Consider the following 20,317-nt stretch of genomic DNA (forward strand, 5'->3'; position numbering starts at 1 on the left):
GAAATGAAAAACAACCCCGACTTAGAGAAAGACTATATATTTAATAGTTTAGTCAAAAGAGACAAACAAGAAAGAATGCCGGGCTTCAAACTTAAGAAAGGTGACAAAGTAAAAATAGAAATACCTAAACGCGACCCATATGAAAATACTATTGACTATGACAACAATGGGAACCCGACAGGTACTCACATTCGTGTTCGTAAAAATAGAAGAAAGTATACAAGAGAATATTATGAAGTTTTAGGCAAACATGGCAAAATGTACAGACTGCAAGCAGAAGATAAAACTACTATTGTCAGACCTCGTTTCAAACTTGTCAAAGTTCAAGGTGGTATACTTTCAAAGACAGTTCCTAACAAATATAAGACAACTCCTGACGAATATGCTAAAGAAGTTGAAAATGACGACTAAGCAATTCTATACCATGCACAAACTGTCATGTAAGGTGGCATGTATTTTTTACCTAGTCCTGTAGATGTTGTTGTAAAAGTATGTTGGTGGTTTCCTCCTGGTTCAGTTTGTCGAAAAGTCTTTTTGCTGAATGGTTATAATCTGGAGATAAAACGTCATAGCCAGCTTCATACTCTGAGTTGTATAATGGGTGGTCTCTTAATGAGTGGCTATGGTCGCCAGAAAAGTTTGTTGTACCAGAATGACTATGTGGTGGCAAGTTGTCGACAGATATCGTTTTACTTCCACCTGTTTTCTTTGGAGTGTGTGCACAATACAAAAAACTTTCGAGTATTTGAGTCCAAGTTCCAAAACCAAGTACTACTTTGGTCTGGTAGAGTTCATTGACGTATAAATAGAACCAACGGTAAATGTTTGAATATTTCTGTCTTTAATGTTTGAAGCTCTGTTTTGTCTGCTTTCTTGTCATATAAATCTTGAGCAGTGAATTTAATATTATGTTCATCCTTCATGACATAAACATCTTTACATCTAATGTTTCTCATCGTCGTTATGTCGTCATCCGATGTTAAACCTTCTGGAAAGTTAGGAGGTTTCCAATCTAATACATCCCCACCATTTCTTCAACCGTTCCTGCAATATTTTCTATAGCAACAGTTGTAAAACTGTATGTGTATGGTTCTTGTCAGCTTTGTCATCTAACTTTTCTTGTAAGTTTGCAATATTTGCAATGGTATGTGTATGTCCAACGTCACTTTTCCTGTTTAAGGTTTCTTGTAAGTTTGTAATATTTGCAATGGTATGTGTATGGTTTGTCGGCTTTAAGGTCTAAACATCCTGAAACCCATCCTGTATCGGCTTTCGTTTTAAAATCTTTGTTGTCCGTTCATGGTACCAGTCAACCCTTTCTTTAATTTCATTGTCTTTTTCATCCAATATTCCTTATCTGCCTTCTTCACTAACGCACTAGCCACGCATGCTAACTCATCGTTAACATATTTTGTCAGCTTTCTTTTCAACATCCTCTTTCGTTGCATAAGCTTTGTTAAGCTCTTTCTTCTTCTTTTGCTATTGCATCGTCAACATACTCTTTGTCAGCTTTGTTGTCAATATCTGCTTTCAAAAGAAGTTCATCTATAGGTTTCTCGTTTAAAGTTCCTTTTGTTGATTTATACAGACAGTATGGTTCTTATTGTCTTGAAACAGAAACTCATCTGTCATTGGGTTTAATGTCAGTTTTAAGTTTCCTTCTTTCAATGACTCAGATATCTTAGAATAGTTTGAAAAGTTTGTTGTGTTCTTATTTAGAGCTTGCATAATGAGTTGTCGGTGTGTTGTATTTCTCTCATAGACGCTGTTTCATTTGACATTTTTATTCTAGATAAAATATGCTTCCAATAGAAAAAGAAAATTCAAGAGTTGCTACAACTAAACCATTAGATGAACTTTTACTAATGTCGGTCAAAAGTTTGAGACAGAGACCGTAAAGCATGAAGGCTATCGTTTTGACTACCCATTAAGATGGTTAAGAGACCCATCTGTCACAAAAGCTATTGGCTTTCGTAGAATGAAGTTTGTGTCTGTAGAAGATAAAAGTTTTCCATTTATTGTAAGGTTTCATATAGATTATATATCTGAAGGAAACGAAAAATGTGGGAAGAAATTGAGCTAATACAAGTTGACCTTTCATCTTCTCTACAGACTGCGTTAAAAAATATAGAAGATAAAATAAATTCATGTTATGCAAAATATGCTGATGAATATGCAAATACCGAGAGCACACTTTATGTGAGAATTGTATATGACAAACAAAATTCACAAGTGTCATTTCAAATCTACGAAGACAATCCAAAGAAAGACGAACAAATATATACAGAATTCACTGCAATGTCATGGTATTATTTGCAAAGAATGTTAAATCAGAAAGTCAAACTTCCTTTAGCAAATATTTACAGTCGATATGCAAGAGATGAACCATATTTATTTAAAGATGTTTTCGACCCAGCTGCTATTATTGTTCATGCTTCATTTTCTGGCGCCCAAAACTCTTTCTTATGCTTGGCAAATGACTTTTACGAAAAACCTACAAAGTTATACGAACCACCAAGTGGAAGTATTTCAGACTTTCAAGTATGGTTTACTACAGATGGAAGAAAAAGAATAATTCCATTATACCATGCGTTTTACTTAGAACTTAGTTTCATATACAACTACTATCGAACGGTAAAAATATAATTTTTTAATACGGTTGAGGTGTTGGATTTGGTTGCCAACTAGACTGTGGTGCAGGTTCAGGCTGTTGTATAACAGGAGCTTGTTCTTCTGGTTCAGGGTCTTTAGGTATAATACCAACGAACTGACCTACTCTTTTACCAATATTTTTGACACCGTTCCAAATTCCTCTTCCTACGGTTTTTATTCCATTCCATATACCTCTTCCAACATTTCGAAAGAAGTTTCCTATCTTACTGAAGAAACCCATTTTACTATATGTAAAAATCTAATGTCCGCCTAGTCTCTTACGTTTCCTGTTGAGTTCCATAGCATTCTTTAACTGGAGCTCATACATTCTGTTTCTCCTCTGGTAGAAAACATATTCTGGGTCAACTCCTGTGTTCGCGTCATCTGCATAAAGTTGTTTATATCCCACTTCAGGGTTTGTATAAAACTCTTTCCATCTCATATTTGCATACCATGGTGGCAAACCTAACGCAGCGTCATTTGACATGGCAGTTTGCATTTGTACATCTGTTGGCACTTGACCATAGTTTGCCATTGCAGTTTGTATTCTAACTTCATTTGGAATATTCTCTGGGTTTGGTTGTCCAGGTTGCTGTGCATTCGCTAAGTTCTGTGCGTCCATTTAATATTAGATAAAAATATCTCTTACGAGTACATATACTGAACATTTGCAGGCATTGGTTCATCTTCATATTCTCTGTACTTTTCTGCCACGTCAAAGAAATAAATGACACAATGGAAAAACACTAAAACAAGTATCCTATTTCAAAACCACATTTACTTACTAATAAAATTTCTTTATTGTGACACTTTCTCCAGTTTATAGGACCTCTCTCATATTCTATCTTGTCATATATAAACTCATAGTCATGTATGTCTCTAACCACTCATAACGGTTTCCAAACCACTTTTATCGGATGTAAAGTAAAAGCATGATGGTTATGTAAAACGTCTAAAGTTTCTAAAGAGTCTCTCAAAGTCCAGTCTATTGGTATTGAAAATCCCATGTGTTATAGAACGGCGGTCCACTATAAAGAAAACATTTTCCTTGTCTTTATATTTTTCATACAAATCTGTCCAATGACATCTCACAAACTCTATACCCTCAATATATTTTTCTATGTCCTCTTTGAAAACATTTGTATAGTTAAGATATAAAACTTTTGACATAAGTGTTTCAATGTCATGAACTCTTATAGCACCACTATATAATAGTCTAGCAGATATACTATTCCAGTCTATATATTCTGCTTTTTTCAAAACCTCTCTCACAATTATTTTCTTATCTAATGGTATACGTTCCATCTTACCTATAGGTATCTTTTCTTTTAACTCTTTCAATATATTGTTTGTGTCTGGAATATGTTTGAGACGGTCCATATAGTTGTCGAAGTCATTGCATATAATCTTTGAGTCTGGGAATATTATATGACATAAATGAGATATATAGAAACTTCCACCGAACAAATCTACAAATGTTAGACCATTCGGTAGTTTCTTAAGTTCTCTCAATATAATATCTTTACATCTACTCTTATTTCCAAAGAACGGTAACGGTGGTTTGGTAAAATTCATTTATATATAATAATAAAAATGTTTTTTCCTGAAAAGTGACAGAAAAGTGACAAAACATGAAAACATATATAATTTGTGAAAAGCGACACATTATATAATGTTTTCGACCCAGAAGAAGGCTTCTTCCCAGAAGCAATAGAGGAAGAAGAAGAGTCCTCCGAATAAAAACTTCATTTATACTAAACATCAACATCAGGGCTAGAAGGCACGAAGTGCCTGGAAGCCCCACTACCTTTTTTTTTTTTTTTTTTTTTTTTTTTTTTTTAAAATCGTGATATTTTATCTTTTTAAATAAAGATTCAGAAACGTTATTCACAACGGTTAATTCATTTGGTCTGGCAGCGGCTATCCACATCATAGCCAACAATTCCTTATACAAAATTCAAAAACTTGGGTGCAATCAGTTCTGATTGCACCCAAGTTTTTGAACTTTCTTGAGGGAATTAAAGGGTGAGAGATTTATAGTCTATCTATATATCTCCCACCCTCTAATTCCCTCCCTGACAGCGGGAAATTTTGCCTGAATGTTAAACTATTCAGACAAAGTTTCCCACTGTTTGCGAAGGAATTGTTGGCTATGATGTACTGATTCATGATCAGTACATCATAGCCAACAATTCCTTATATAAAGTTCAAAAACTTGGGTGCAATCAGTTCTGATTGCACCCAAGTTTTTGAACTTTCTTGAGGAATGGAAGAGTAAGAGGTATACATTATGAATATATACCTCTTACCCTTCCATTCCCTCTCTGACAGCGGAAAACTTTGTCTGAATGTTAAACTATTCAGACAAAGTTTCCGCTGTCAGCGAAGAATGTTCCATCTGTGCATAGAGTGTGAATCTATGCACCAAATGGAGCAAGTCCCTCGCGAAATTGCCAAAACTTGCGTCGCATTTCAAAGATTGCGACCCAAATTTTGGCGATTTCTAGTAGAGATGGAGTATTTTGAGTCACTGACCTATATGCAGTGGCTCAAAGGGCTCCATCTCTACTTTGAAGCAAGGAAACTTTCCTCGAAATTTTGATAATTTGAAGAAAGTTTTCAAGCAATTAACAAAGGATTACTCGCTATGAGGTAAAATTCTAGATTTTCACCTCATAGCGAGAGCTTCCCTTTCATTGCTTGAAAACTTTCCCCAGCTTCAAAATTGGGGAAAGGGCTGTAAAGTCGACTCCGATACCAGCAAGTACCAGAGTATTTAAAAGAGAAGCCCTCGTACGAGTTTCTATGAAGACCTTCTCATTCAAGAAGATCTTAATAGAAAATCGTACGAGGCATTGGAAACTCGCGTCTGGTACATGTTGGTACCAGAGTGTTTGAGATTTGAAGACTCTGGTACTAACATGTACCAGAATTTATGATGAATTTAAGATGGACCATTATAAAAATGGTAGCGGTTTGTTTCAAAAAATTTTAGATGAGATTTGCATAGATATAGATTATATGATTTATACATATGAAATAATATATAAAAATATAATTTTGAGATAATTATGTAAATAATATTTTAAATATTTGAATTTGAGGTATAATTTTATAGTAAAATATATTATAAAGAGTATTTATATAAATATTGTAAAATAATATAAGTAATAAAAATTGAGACCCCTCCCTGTTTTTGATATTTTGTCACTTTTTCGGTAATTCTTATTGTTTCGGTTGTCAAGATGTAAATAGAATCATTCTAAAATTTAGAGAATAACAAACATATGAAACTTCCTAACTGCGTATCCGGAGCCAGCTTCATAAAAGAATTCCAATTCCAGCAACTGATTATTAACATAAAAAAGGAATATGGACATGGTTAAATAAAGCTTTTATTAATTCAGAATATTATAAATATACTCCAATATTGGAATACCAATCACTTCTAATTGTTTTTGGAATTATGATTTCATTGGAAAAGGGACCCAAAAAAATTGGAATTGATGAGTTTTACTTATCAATGTAAACTTTTCCTGAAAAATCAAAAACATCTAGACGCAAACAAAAGTCATCACTGTTTTTCCTTAGTATATATATATTAAAACAATAATGAGAAATTTCAAGTGTGTCTGGAGAGAGTTATTTCCGAATGCACATATGATGTTTTTCAACTTTTCCAACTTTTTTGAAATCATTCATTGTTATATTGATGAATTTTTTCGATTTGTTATAAAAATTGAAAAAAGTCAAGGAAAATGATAGAATAAATATGCACATTTTATAGGCAGTTCGAATGATCATCCAAACAAAATATTTTCAAATAATTATTGGATATCCAATAATTAGAAGAATTTTCATTTTTTAAAATAATATTATATTCTTTATTTTTATGCAGTAATTAATATGGTTTCAATGATAATTATCATTATTTCTTGACTTTTGAGTCTGATAATCTCATTGTCAGATTACTATTCAAATTAAATTTATCGGCGTGAATCGTTATACAGAATTTTAATAGCAAGCTTGTGCCTATTTGAATTAATTTGAATGATATAAATTTATCATTTATTTTAAGTGGATAAATTCTTATTTCTCCATTACTTAGTGGTGAATTATCTACTTCATGAATAATTTTAGTTTCTCCACTAATGGTAGTACCTTCAACTTTCCATGACCTAAGGCGGCTACTACTGTATTTTCCACAATTCGAAAATGTTCTAACAAAGTATTCAGTTGGTTCAATCGAATAATTTTGCTTTAGTTTCCATTGAACCCATGAATTAGGGAAATTTTGTGTTTCAAAAAATAAATCATCAATATGTTTATTAATTATATCAATAGATCCATGATTTATTGATGAAGCAGGCATTTCAACATTCCCACTTTCGAAATATTTTGTTTTAATAGAGGGATATATAGTTCTGTCCTTAGTGCTATGATTTCTTGAACGGACTAATGAGTCTGAAAGTGAGTTTACAATATTTTGGTAGTTATTTGAATTTGCTAGATCTTTGATCTTTTTAATAATGTTTTCATTACAAAATTCAAAATGAATGTTTTCGATCAATTGATAGAAATCATTGTTTTCTTGTGTTAGAGAAACGATGAAATTTGCTAATGAATCTTCATCCTCAAGTGTAAGTTCATCGCTGCTAAATATTTGCTGAAGAATGTCAATTCCAAGTTTTTTAGAAATATTTTTAAGTTGATTAGAATCAATTTCAAAGAAATGTGATGCTATAAATTTGGAACATTCAACTACTTTATCGTTTGAACAAATGTCGAAATAAAATTCAAGTAATTGAATGCAATTGTTTTTGTCGATTTTCATGTTGTCCATAATAAGTGTTTTATATAAATTGGTCAGTTCTTGGATTTCAAGAGAGAGTCCAATATGGAAAAGATCTTTCAAAACAGTTTCGTCAGTTAGTATACAAGTATTGGGTACGGCGGCACTGCGTTCCACTTTACCCAATACTTGTGAATTTGACACTTTACAAAACCGTTAACGTGTATTTTACAACACAAACGACAACACTAACTTAACCTTAAATATTTACAAAGCCGCCAACCACTTCACTTCACTAACGAACTCACTAATGTAAAAATAAACGTTCTCACTATCGTTCTCACTAACGACTTCACTAATGTTCTCATAAATTTTCCTCAATATCTTCATCATCAGTGTTAACCCTATTGTAGTCATACTTGAAGCCATAAACTTTCTCTAACTTCTTAACGTACAATTTACATAACTTACCTTCGTCATCGTATGGTTTAATGATATAACTATTTCTATCTTTATAAACAGTCAATGAAAAGTCAACTGGTCTCGGATGTATTTGAAAGAACATGTTATGCTCAGGAAGGAAGAATAAATGTTTAAATGTATGTTTGTTATATGTTTTGATTTGTATGAGTTGCTTTTGTTCTGTCATTACATCCAAATAAAATAAAAATAAAATAAAAAATAAACTTAAAAATTAATGATATCACCACCCTCACACGTATGAAAACATAGCACAAAAATAAATTTAGGGTAGAAGGTTAGATCTAACCCGATATCTAACCTCTTTTCTAACCTGTTGAATTCATTGCTTTATAACTCTCTTCCTTGGTTTCTTTTTAGTTGCTTTCTTCACGTCTGTCTCCAACTTGACTGTCTTTCTTCTTCGTCCGTAATGATACCAGTTACTTCCACCAGTCAATGGGTCAAATGGTCTTTCGTAAGGATTTCCATACATTCCATAGGGACCATACGGAAGAACTACTGGTGGAGAAGAAACATTTTCTTTAGTTCCATCGAATCTATTTAAATGCATTGTTTCACCTTTCATCTGGTCATTAAAGTCTTTTGCGTGTTTTGCAAACTCATCGTCCTTTCCTAAAGCATTTTCTGACTCAGTCGCAACCAAATTGGATGCTTTATTTATGAGCCCTATTTTATTTAATCTTAACTTCTTTGCAACCCAGCCTCCAATCTTTCCTTTATTTGCATCTAATGTCTTCGAAACTCTTCCTCCACTCATTTTATTTACTGCGTCATAAGCTCCAAGTGCTTTTGCTCCAAATGCTAATGCTTTTGTTCCCATTGCGCCTAAAGCTGCCCAAGCTACCATTTACACCATATTAAAATCATCTCTCTTCAATATTATCTCAAAAGTTCTCGTTACTGGAGAAAGTCAATGAAACATAAACATTCTCATTCATAAACTTCTTTCTTATATCATCTATTCGCTTCAAAATGTCTGAACAATTGCTAACATCTTCTACAACAGTTATTTCATCATGAATGACCTTCAAGAACAAGCTCATTTAATATGCTATTAAAATCATCTCAATAATGAGTCCATCCTTTCCATCTTTAGGTAGCACAACATCTTTCATTGAAGAAGGTTCGACAAGTCTTATGTTAAACTTACTGACAAAGTTTGTTATACTATAATGCTTCGGTGGCGAATACATGTAGTTTGAAAGACATAATATAGATTCTTCAGCAAATTCACTTATACTGGATTTTATAACAATGTTCTCACGAGACCAAATACCACCAATTGACAATCTTGTAAGCAATCCTGCTGAACCTTCAACTGTAAACGTCGATGGTAACATTCCACGAAGGTCATCTATTGACATCTTTGAGTCACTGAATTTAAATATTTTCTTAAAGCAATCGTCATTATCTAACCATGCAATAGCTTTGAAGTTTTCATTCGAATATACATCTGCTTCATTAAATGTAAAACCTGACTTCTTTGCAGAGACGACTTTAAAATCTATTGAGTTTGTTTCAAAATTATATGCTATGGTAACTTCTGAAGGTAATGGATGCCCTTCCGCAGTCAGTTGTTCTCTCACTACCGTTTGAAGCTTTGTGTTAAAAACTTTCATGTCATCTCCTGTATCTAAGTTCACATACACAGCAACAGGAAAACTATCTTGCTTCTTTGTTCATCATTATACCTCAAAACATTAAAGTTCTTCAATAATATTGTCCTTCCTGCTGGAATACTTCGAACCTGTCTGATTTCAATAGCTTTCTCACCTCCTACATACTCTACCCAGTGCTTGGATATTCATAAGTATACTGACTTTCTTGAATTTTGGTTGGTTTCATCATAACGTGTTCATAGTATATCTTTATACTCTTGTCAGTTAGACTCGGTGCTATGTTCTGAATATTTCTGACTTGCATTTTTAATGGAGATAAAATGAAGCATTTAATACATGACGTAGATGAAGACATGAATGAAACTACAGACAAACTTAACTCTTCTCTCATTCTTCCTTTCAGTAAGGACTATGAGTTCTGTTCAAATGGCGTTTATTTCTATTGTGGAAAGATGGGTTCAGGTAAGACATTTAATTTAATTCGTCATATACTCATAACAGAGCGTTTAGGAAACGACTCTTACTATGACCAAATCATTATATCAGCAACTTCAGACTCTATGGATTCAACAGCGAAAACATTTATGTCAAAAGTTCAAGCCTCTGTCGTTAAAGTTCCAGACAGTGAACTCATTGAATTTCTTCAACGTTACATTCGACGTAAGAGAAATATTATGCCATCGTTGAATTTATACAGTCAGGAATGCAAAAGACTTCTGAGGAGATGGAAAGAATTATTGACAAACACCACTTACGTCAGTACTCAGGAGTTTACGATATGAAACGACTGACAAACTACATTCTATCAAAACTTTCAAAATACCCCTTCAAAAAGTATCCTTCAAACACTCTGCTCGTTTGTGACGACTTCGCCGGAAAAGGTTTAGTGTCAAAAGCAGACTCACCATTAGCTAACATCATAACTAAAGTCAGACATTACCACTTAACTGTAGCAATACTTATGCAAACATGGCGTTTCCTTGCTTTAAACATAAAACGTCTCATAACTGACTTCGTTATCTTTCAAGGTTTCTCACGCTATACATTGAACTCATTTGGAAACAGTCAGGTATAACATTACCTTTTGAAGAAATTTGGGAAGCATATAAGTCTCTCATCTCTCCTCGTTCATACCTTGAGATTCATATCATGACTAATACCATTAAAGTCAAAAATATTCCATGGGAACGACCAACATTGTTTTAAAGTTTAACCTTCAATTGACTGATGGTAAACAAATTCCATGCATCTCTGTCGCCATTTCTGTTAATATTTTTGCTGTCATTCATATCATCCACTTCCCCATCCGTTAACTTTTGAGGATATGCGTTAGAATAGCTGTTCTTAAATGAAGGCTTTTCACCTTTTAGCGCATAAACTCTATAACTTTCTGCATACTTTATGTTTGAACCTCCTGAGCCATCATTGACATAAATTTTTATAGGCTTCCACCCTTTGTTCATGTTCCTGCTTCTTCCCTTAGCTCTTTTGTTCAGTAGTTCTACATCTTTATACACAGCACCTGTCTCAGTGAATTCAACAATATTTTCATTCGTTAGCTTTACATTCAAACCCTTGTCGAGTATATTGTTCATTTCATACATATAAAAGGTTTTTATTCTATATGAAATGAGAAGCAAATCCATCTTAGCTGGTGCCGTTAATGTTCCAATTGAACCAACATCAAATGTTGACTCACGAACGACAAACAATATTGTCATAAAGAACTATAGTTCAGAGTGTTTGAAAGAAAAAGAACCAGAGCTGAAATCCGTGAATTTAAACACAGCTTCAAACGCTAACGCTACATCAGATGTTAAGTTAGAGTATCCACCACTGGACCAAATTCTTTCAAGAGAAGCCAACGACAACCCTTACACAAATGTTCAAACAAAGCCTTCAGATAACGTAGACCATTACCTTCTTCAGTTATACCAAACAATTTTACTCAAAGACGATAAGAAGCTTTTGACAAATCTTATAAGCAAGAACCAAATAATTCTAACAAAGGAGGACCTTGAAAATGTTATATCACGAATAACAGGGAAACAATGTGTCATTGACTATCTCGACCCTGAAATCGAATGCTGTGGTCAAACGCCACCATTCATGAAAATAGGTAACATCCGCATCATTGAAACACCAGGAACTACAGGAGTTGAGTTTAAGTATAAATATTCGAACGAGTATACAAAACTTTCAACAGAATATAAATTATGTTTGAAATATGTTTTAGTAAATTAAAGCAACTTATAGTATCTATCCAAAACTTCTTCAACAGTATCGAACTCATCTTCATAATGCAAACCTAATCTTATTGACTTGGTGCAGTTCTCACTAACACAATATAGCGCTTTGCGCTCGGCGCCTTTGACGCCTTTTTCTGTTCTCTTGACTGACATAACTAACTCATTTGTTTCATCAAACAGCAACAACCAAAGTTCATGACCTAATACATAACATTCATACTTTATATTTTTAGCTCTGAGTTCTCTTGTAAGCTGTTGCATTTAATATTTTCTAAAAAGTCTACTTCAACAGTCATTCGCACTGGTGCCTTCAGTTCTACAGGCTCTCCTTGAAAGTCAACAAGTCTGAATTGCATGTCTTTCAAATTATGAGGACTAATGCGAATCCATTTACCTAAATGAGTTGCTATGACAGGAACGTTTGGAATGAACATTGAATTGACTGCATAACAGAAAGACTTATATTCTACTGAACCTTTACTATTAACTCCTGAAATGCCTGTGACATTAGCTATTTTAGACTCAATGTACAAACAATTACCATAACATACGTATGGAACAGATTTCATCTCAATCGTTTTGTCAACACTTTTCAAAGGAAATGTCATATGGTATGCACCCAGAAGCAATTGAACTCTATGACTCATTCGTGTTATCTTAAACTCCTTTGCATAACTGAACTTCAAAACTCCTGCAATAAGTTTAACATTCATTAAGTTTTCTTCGTTATCCTTGTTTATTGTAGTATTTATGAGAGCATTTAACACTCCAGCTAATGTTTCCATCTTATATTCTACATTATTGTGAAATCTTATTTCGTGCTTCTTTCCATCTATTTCAAACTCCATGAAATCTGTTTCATCTGTTATGACAAAAGTTGCGATAGTATTGAAGTCAACAACTCTGAAAGCAAGCGCTTCATTCTGAAGACCTAAGTTTGTTTGTAGCTTTACTGTTCCGTATTCGTTTGGGTCAGTACTTTGCAAATAGAACAACATTTTATTCTCATTAAAATATGACTATTGCTGCATATGCGTATGAAACAAATGAAGCAAGAAGAGCACATGAACTAGTAAACGAAAACTCAACTTTAACCATTGAAGGCAATGATTTAGTCATTGACGATGGAAAAACTAAAAAAGTCATTGATTTCGATACTTTTAACACTTATGACCCATTCATTACAACAAGCAAGGTTCCTATCATAAATGATGGAACGGTGCAATATATAAATTCTACAGTAGATGCCTCATTAGTGAAAGTATTAAATGTTCTCATTGAATTGTTAAAGAGCTTTCGATTTGACGACAACATTAAATGCCTAAAGAATTTAGTCATGAATGAGAAACAAATTTTGGCGTTGCTGGTAGCAGTAATGATGTACACCTTATGACATTAGAATATTATAACGAACATAAAGATGAACTGAAAGGAGAGAAGGGTGACACCGGACCTCAAGGACCACAAGGAATACAAGGAATACAAGGAATACAAGGAATTCAAGGACCTCAAGGCGAAAACGGTTTGGATGGAAAGGATGGAAAGGATGGAAAAACTGCTAAATCATGGATATGGGACCTTATAAATACTGGTTTAACAGCTGCTTCATATGGAGTTCTTCAATACCAAATCGGAAAGATATGGGCGGTACTTGGTGAAGAAGTTTTAAATGACGTTAAAAATGCTTTGAACTTCATTTCAAATGGTTCGGATACTATTAAAACTTTATCTGGTTGGATGCAAGAAACAAGGAGTCAAATAGATACTGTAAGACGTATAGCAAACAATGCACGTACGGGATTGGATACTTTACGACAAGCACAAAATACACTAAAGGAAGCAAATGATATTCTTGGCTCAGTATCAGACATGCATGAAGATTGGCTTAAAGGTATTGACAAATCTTTAAAAAATCACAGTCAGTCTATTGCTGACTACAAGAAAAGTATAGATTTTTTACATAGTGCTATGGACGTACATGATGGAAGCATAAGGAACTTACTTAATGCTAACAATAACTTACCAGGAACTATTAAAGCATTTATAAAGTCCTTTGTAAAACCCGGTGCTCTAACATTTAGGTCTTTGAGAGCAAGAGCATTGAAGTCAAGAGATGCAGAAACTCCAACAGAACCTACAGAAGGAACTGAAACAACAGAAACTCCAGAAGAACCACCAAAACCAACAGCTAATGAAATATTGTTCGAATATTTTCCAAGGTACTCTGTTCTCATTGCATACATTCAAGAAATACTTAAGAAAGCAGACTTGACTTTAGGAGATGATGAAAGTTCTGTATATCTTTCGTTCCAGTTTCAAATAGCAGAACTTTTGAGACAATATGCTTAATGTATGACAACATCTCTGATTTCACAAGATATGATGACGACCATGACCCCGAACATGGTGAAGAAGAAGTTTTACAAACATCCATTAAGACAGGAAAGGTTTTAACTCAAAGTCTCATTATTGACACCAAAGATGGCGAAGTGACGTTCTTCAAGAGCTGAAGAAAAATACTTCTTCGGGAGGTGGTGGTAGGCATGAACTTGAAATAAATGAGATAGAAGAGAAATTAGCCGAAAAAGCAGATAAAGAACATAAACACAATATCTCCGATATAAATGAACTTCAAGCTACATTAAATAGTAAAGCGGACAAAAATGAACTTGACGCAACGAACAAAGTTTTGAAAATCTCATAAACACAATATCTCCGATATAAATGAACTTCAAACTTCTTTAGACAATAAAGCAGACAAAAACCATGTTCATTATATAAGTTCTGATGAACAGATTATAACGGACTATCATGGATATTTAACACAGGGTGAAAAAAGTGAATACGAAAAATGTTAATGAAAGAAGATATAAATTCATTCGTGCTAAAGGTTATGACATACACTGTACTGTACAGTATGACACAGGTTATAGCACCACAATCATTTGGTTATAACGCTGAAATTTATGCTTCATACTTCTTTGTTAACGGTGTATTAGTTGAACCAAGATTTACTTTGAGAGTTAAGTCAAAAATAACTTTTGAAGATGCTATTAAAAGTAAAGCTGACAAAACAGAACTTGACGCAACGAACAAAGTTTTGAAATCTCATAAACACAATATCTCCGATATAAATGAACTTCAAGCTACATTAGACAGTAAAGCTGACAAGAACCATACACATAAATCCTTCACTACTGTTAGAGCAGACGACATAATATTGAACTTTGACCTTGGTTCAAGTGCACCATTAGAAAATCCAAGTACAAGCGTAAAAGATACTCTTAACAGTTTAGATAAGAGTTGCAGGAACATTGAAAGTCATGCCAGAAACTTTGAAGCATATGAACTACCAACAATGTTAGATAAGAAAGCAGATAAAACTTATGTGGATGCAGAACTAACAAAGAAATTTTCGAAACCAGATACAATGACATTTACAACAGAAATTATAAATGGTGAACCAGCAACTCCATTTGAATTTGTTAGAGGTCTTCAACCAGATACTTTTGAATTTTTCTTGGATAATTCTATTGAACTAACATTACATTATAAAAGTGGAACAAATGCAACATTTCATCCGGGAGATACATTCCAAATGGTATTTAATGACATAAGTTCTTTAGAATATGTTTATAGAGTTATGAGCATATATGATTTAATATATCCTATAGGAGCTGTTTATACGTCTATGAATCCAATAAATCCAAACACTTTATTTGGTGGTAGATGGTATGAAATAGTTGACAGTTTTCCATTCTACACTAATACGCAGTCAATGAAGATGGGAGGTTCAAAGAAAATAGGTATTGAAAACCTTCCTTCACATATGCATAGGTTCAGTGGAAGAACATCTGTGGAAGGAAACCATTCACATTCAATAACAAAAAGAGGTTATATAAATCTTGCAGCGGGTTCGAATAGACAGGGAATGAATAGATATGATATCTCAGATGACCCCAAAGATGTTAGCACAGGTATTTTCTGTGGAACTGCAGGAAATCATACACATGTTGTAGCTGGTATTACAGACCCAGCAGGTAATGGAAAAGATTATATGCCTCCTTATATAACAATGCACGCTTGGATACGAGTTGTTAAAATCTTTAACTTTACATAAATGAGCTTGAAAGAAGTATTCGAACAACATCCATGGAGGTCTTTTAAGAAATTCAATGAAGCTGCAAAGAGTTCGGGATTTACTAACAGAGCTGAAGTGAAAAGGTTCTTTGACAAAAATGTTGTACATCAAACAAAAATAAATCCTTACGACTACTTTTTACCAATTTACTCCAACACTCCTGACGCATACCAATTTGACACTCTCATTCAAAGCAGAAAAGGAGGACATAAACCATTCCTCATCTTCATTAATGTTAACACTCGCAAAGCTTTTGCGTATATAATGAGAAATAAAGGAACTCATGAAGTGTTAAGAGTTTTACAAAAGTTTGTAGCAGAACATAGCCCAAGTATTTTAACATCAGACCAAGACGGTGCATACCTCAGCAACGAAATCACAGAATTTCTCATTAAGCATAACATAACTCACTACACTACTGAAGACCATAACCATAACATACTCGGTATCATTAACCGCTTCATAAGGACTCTCAGAGATTTAAATCAAGAGCGAGACTTTACCGAAGAAACAATGAAACATTTCATCGAAGTTTACAATTCCTCAACACATTCTACAACAGGACATACACCAAATTCAATGACACAACAACAAGAAGAAAAGTATATACAAAAGAAACGAAGTCAAACACAAAATATCAGAAATTCAACACAATTTACTCTCATTCCTGGAACAAAAGTTCGTGTAGTTCTTGACGACAAACCGTTGACAAAGAAACGTTTAAGGTTAAGTCGAAATTATTATATCGTAGACTCTACGCAAGGTAATGGATATCTTATAAAAGCTGCTGACGACTCCATAGCATTTTACCCTCGTCATAAATTAGTCGAAAGTAGTAATGGCAAACTTGCTGAAACCATTGACGAAGCAAAGCGAGGAGTGGTTATTGAAATACTTGACTACAACATAAACGATGACACTTATAAAGTAAGATATGAAGGAGGCGTTGAAGATGTTATACCATCTAAGAACTTGAGAGAATCTAAACCAACTCATCTGGGACCATTAGAGCGGGTACTGGAAAGATAAAAACATGCCAGAAAGAATAAGAAAATTCTTCTAAACTTTTTCGTTGGATGTAAATCAGACAAAAATATATTATAGGTGAAGAGGTGAGATTTCACCTGTTTTCTCACCTGTTTTTTCACCTAAATTATATTTTTGGTCATTTACACTCATTTACGAAGAAGTCATGACAAAGCATTTACGATGAAATCTTGACAAGGCATTTACGAAGAAGTTATGACAAAGCATTTACGAAGAAGTTATGACAAAGCATTTACGAAGAAGTTATGACAAAGCATTTACGAAGAAGTTATGACAAAGTCATGAGGGTGAAAAATTAGGTGAAAAAAGAGGTGAAATCTCACCTCTTCACCTAAATTATATTTTTGGTCAAAGCTTCCACGAGAGAAAAGATTCCTCATTTGCTAAGGATTCCAAAAATGAAAAAATCGTTGATTTCGGCTGAGAAAAAACGGCAAAAACCCTTCTTCCACGGGAACAAAGAAATAAAGAAGAAATAAAGTAAATTTTTTATTTATTCCCGTGGAAGATAGAGCACTTTTATGACACTTTTTATTCACGACAAACAAGACAAATAAAGAAAATAAGAAAATACGGCGCTGTCGCGGTTCGAACCACAGACCTGACCCCTCCATAACACCACCTTAGACCACTGTGCTACGTAGCCTGTCGACATAAGATTTTATAAATTGCATATTTGACGTAAATTTATTTCCATCTGGCTTCCCACTGCATAAGATATTCATACGTGTTTGTAAGACATTCATTAAACTTCTTTTCTATTGCATCTAATCTTGCGTTATTTTTTTCAATAACTTGTCTGTATTCTTCATCATCTCCAGCAGTGTTTGGGTCTTCACGTTTAAAATATTCATTGTTAACCAATTTTTTATCTACAAATTTTATTAGTGTTTGATTCACTTCGTTATGATAACGGTCATATTCTTTCAATACGTAAGTGAAGACAAAATGCGTCGTACCTTCAATCTTAAAGCTTAAAGAACTTTCAACACAGTTTTGAGGGTCTGTCAGTGCGTCAATGAGATAGTATTCGAAGTCAGTCAATAATCTTTTTAAAGTCATTTCATACAGGATAAAATTTAATGTTGTGAAGAAATAGTGTTTATCTCAAAAAAAATAAAGTTAGTTTTTATTTTATTTATTTTTTTATCCTGTATGTAAAGACAGATATGTCAACATTAGAGAACACAACAACTGCTATCGTTCATGAAGTCATAAATGAAGAATACGAATACATACAGTATAACAAACAATTGAGACTCATTCGTTCTGTCAAAGACGACATGTACCAAATGCAAAGTATTTTGACGGCTTGTTTTGCTCCAGATACTAAGCTTCCTAAAGACTGGTTTAGGAACCAAAGCACCATAGAACTATTAAGTGAAGCACAGCGAGACGTACTTTTTTCTGAAAACAGTGAAGAACAGCGAGTAGGTAAAAAATCCCAGTCGCCAAAACTCTATGAAAACCGTGAAAAATTGCCAAACGGTTTGAGAGGATATTATGTTCATAGACTTTTAGTAAATGCAGTTGCAATGTGGGCTTCACCACGTTATGCTTGGAATATTTACAAACTTCTTGACGAACTTCACAGACAAGAACGTGGAGAGATGGAAAAGAAACTTCAAGCAAAAGATGAAGTCATTGAATCCAAAGACAAAAGCATACAGAAAAGAATACCGCGTTCAGTACCAAAAGGAAAGGAAAAGAACTATAAGTATATGATTTATACTGAAGAGTTGGAGAATGAAGAAGACAGAGATATGGTTATGTTGCATTTAGTCAGAAGAAACAACAAAAGCTTTTACGACCTTGCTAAAATATATAAATCTGACAGAAACTGGTTCTATCGTGAAAACTTACCGATTTCAATGACACCGAATGAGCAAATAAAAGAAATTGTCAAAAATACTCTTCCTCAAACACACTATGACATCAAAGGTTGCACAATACTTACCTTCAAAGAAGACTTACCATTACTGAAGGAAAAAATAACAGAATATTTCGATAACTTCAAAGAGGAAGAATGAAGTCACGACAACATTAACGAAGAAGTCACGACAACATTAACGAAGAGAGAATGAGGTGAAAAAACAGGTGAAATCTCACCTCTTCACCAAAAATATATTTTTGGTTAAATAGCTTCAGGGTCAATTTCTTCAACCATTTCACTTCCTTCGTCAATGTCAATAGAAGCTTCTTCAACCTTTGGTAAGAACTTTTGTATAACATCTTTGTTCGTTATTGTCTTCAGAGATGAAGGATAATATTTCACATTTTTTCACCCTTCTTATATTCTTTCTGTTCGGAAAGATTTAAAGCAATACTGAAGAAGTCAATGTTGGAGTTCTTTATAACAGTATAATGAGTATCTTTGACATTCACGAAGAAACCCTTTTGTTTCAAAACTACTGCTAACTCTTGTGAAGTATAACGTTTGCGGTCAATGACAATAGCTAATGGTCTGACATACTGACCGAACTTAGATTCTTTCACAAACTTCTTGTTAAAGATAACATTACGTTTGAAGCACCATTGAACTCATTCTTGATGGCAGTAGCGAGAGCATTGTATGAAAAGAACTTGCAATCTTGCATGTGTTTCATTAAAATAAAAATATTAAATTATTTTGAAAAATAACTTAAAAAAATGTAATCTAATTTTTCAAAAAATATTTTTTATCCGATAGAAAAGATGACAGAAAAATTAACTTTTTACATAGCGCCAGACCCTTCTTGCCCACATCCTTTTAAGCCACAATATATAGACATAGAACTAAATAGAGAAAGCGAAATTCCACAATATATATACATAGAACTAAATAGTGAAGGCGAAATTCTACAAACAGAAGAAAGCGAAATTCCACAAACATATAGAGACCTAGATAACGAAAATGGATATGCGCTATTCTGGTTAGATTGTCCTTATAAAATGTATGAAAAAAAGGCTTTATATGAAGAATATAGAAAATATTGTCATGAAAACGATATAAGACCAAGCTCTAGAGAAAAATTCTATGCTGGTATAAAACATCTTTTCGAAGTTCGGAATGGCAAATATATAAAGAAATAATTTTTCTAAGTTTATTTTTTCGAAAAAATATTTTTTTATTTCCTACTAAAGATGTATCGGAAGTTGTCTAAGTTAGAACACTCGGAAATAAAACAACTTCTTACAGAAGCTAATATAGATGTTGCAAAACATTACGCGACAAACAAAAAAGCACTCGCTGACTTCATTAAAGACTACAATGGTGCAATAAGTTATGATAGAATTCATGAGTTCATAAAGCCGCAACGCGGCGAGGACGAAGTCCATGCAAGAGCATTTCCTT

General features: G+C 33.6%; 11 protein-coding genes and 2 pseudogenes across 13 annotated transcripts, besides 3 other annotated features; 8 read left to right on the forward strand and 5 right to left on the reverse strand.

The window, feature by feature from the left end:
* Positions 1-4,490: part of a mobile genetic element that runs on past the window's edge.
* Positions 4-411, forward strand: TVAGG3_0785390 (uncharacterized protein; the record flags this gene model as incomplete). Its single annotated transcript, XM_051246535.1, has 1 exon — positions 4-411. The coding sequence occupies one exon, from the start codon at positions 4-6 to the stop codon at positions 409-411; it is 408 nt and encodes a 135-aa protein (XP_051082010.1).
* On the forward strand, positions 2,323-2,646 carry TVAGG3_0785400 (uncharacterized protein; the record flags this gene model as incomplete). The annotated part of the gene is made up of 1 exon (XM_051246536.1): positions 2,323-2,646. The coding sequence occupies one exon, from the start codon at positions 2,323-2,325 to the stop codon at positions 2,644-2,646; it is 324 nt and encodes a 107-aa protein (XP_051082011.1).
* On the reverse strand, positions 2,651-2,812 carry TVAGG3_0785410 (serine threonine-protein phosphatase family; the record flags this gene model as incomplete). The annotated part of the gene is made up of 1 exon (XM_051246537.1): positions 2,651-2,812. A coding segment is annotated over one exon (162 nt), but the record flags the coding sequence as incomplete, so codon positions are not given.
* TVAGG3_0785420 (uncharacterized protein) lies at positions 2,912-3,274 on the reverse strand (the record flags this gene model as incomplete). Its single annotated transcript, XM_001581961.2, has 1 exon — positions 2,912-3,274. One exon carries the CDS (start codon positions 3,272-3,274, stop codon positions 2,912-2,914), a length of 363 nt encoding a protein of 120 aa, XP_001582011.1.
* Positions 4,491-4,492: 2 nt separating the features above from the next.
* Positions 4,493-5,887: a mobile genetic element.
* A 693-nt stretch (positions 5,888-6,580) lies between these two features.
* Positions 6,581-7,495, reverse strand: TVAGG3_0785440 (nerve growth factor signaling pathway; the record flags this gene model as incomplete). Its single annotated transcript, XM_001295864.1, has 1 exon — positions 6,581-7,495. The coding sequence occupies one exon, from the start codon at positions 7,493-7,495 to the stop codon at positions 6,581-6,583; it is 915 nt and encodes a 304-aa protein (XP_001295865.1).
* Positions 7,496-7,579: 84 nt separating this feature from the next.
* Positions 7,580-20,317: part of a mobile genetic element that runs on past the window's edge.
* Positions 8,971-9,291, reverse strand: TVAGG3_0785460 (uncharacterized protein; the record flags this gene model as incomplete). The annotated part of the gene is made up of 1 exon (XM_051246538.1): positions 8,971-9,291. One exon carries the CDS (start codon positions 9,289-9,291, stop codon positions 8,971-8,973), a length of 321 nt encoding a protein of 106 aa, XP_051082013.1.
* On the forward strand, positions 9,900-10,752 carry TVAGG3_0785470 (annotated as a pseudogene). The gene has a single exon. A coding segment is annotated over exon 1 (853 nt).
* On the forward strand, positions 11,176-11,790 carry TVAGG3_0785480 (uncharacterized protein; the record flags this gene model as incomplete). The annotated part of the gene is made up of 1 exon (XM_051246539.1): positions 11,176-11,790. One exon carries the CDS (start codon positions 11,176-11,178, stop codon positions 11,788-11,790), a length of 615 nt encoding a protein of 204 aa, XP_051082014.1.
* On the forward strand, positions 13,132-13,759 carry TVAGG3_0785490 (annotated as a pseudogene). The gene has a single exon. A coding segment is annotated over exon 1 (628 nt).
* Positions 15,916-16,881, forward strand: TVAGG3_0785500 (integrase core domain containing protein family; the record flags this gene model as incomplete). Its single annotated transcript, XM_051246540.1, has 1 exon — positions 15,916-16,881. A coding segment is annotated over one exon (966 nt), but the record flags the coding sequence as incomplete, so codon positions are not given.
* Positions 17,671-18,045, reverse strand: TVAGG3_0785510 (uncharacterized protein; the record flags this gene model as incomplete). The annotated part of the gene is made up of 1 exon (XM_051246541.1): positions 17,671-18,045. One exon carries the CDS (start codon positions 18,043-18,045, stop codon positions 17,671-17,673), a length of 375 nt encoding a protein of 124 aa, XP_051082016.1.
* Positions 18,153-18,834, forward strand: TVAGG3_0785520 (KilA, N-terminal/APSES-type HTH, DNA-binding family; the record flags this gene model as incomplete). Its single annotated transcript, XM_051246542.1, has 1 exon — positions 18,153-18,834. A coding segment is annotated over one exon (682 nt), but the record flags the coding sequence as incomplete, so codon positions are not given.
* TVAGG3_0785530 (uncharacterized protein) lies at positions 19,678-20,055 on the forward strand (the record flags this gene model as incomplete). Its single annotated transcript, XM_051246543.1, has 1 exon — positions 19,678-20,055. One exon carries the CDS (start codon positions 19,678-19,680, stop codon positions 20,053-20,055), a length of 378 nt encoding a protein of 125 aa, XP_051082018.1.

Source organism: Trichomonas vaginalis, chromosome VI (assembly GCF_026262505.1).
Source record: "Trichomonas vaginalis G3 chromosome VI, whole genome shotgun sequence".
NCBI lineage: Eukaryota > Parabasalia > Trichomonadida > Trichomonadidae > Trichomonas > Trichomonas vaginalis.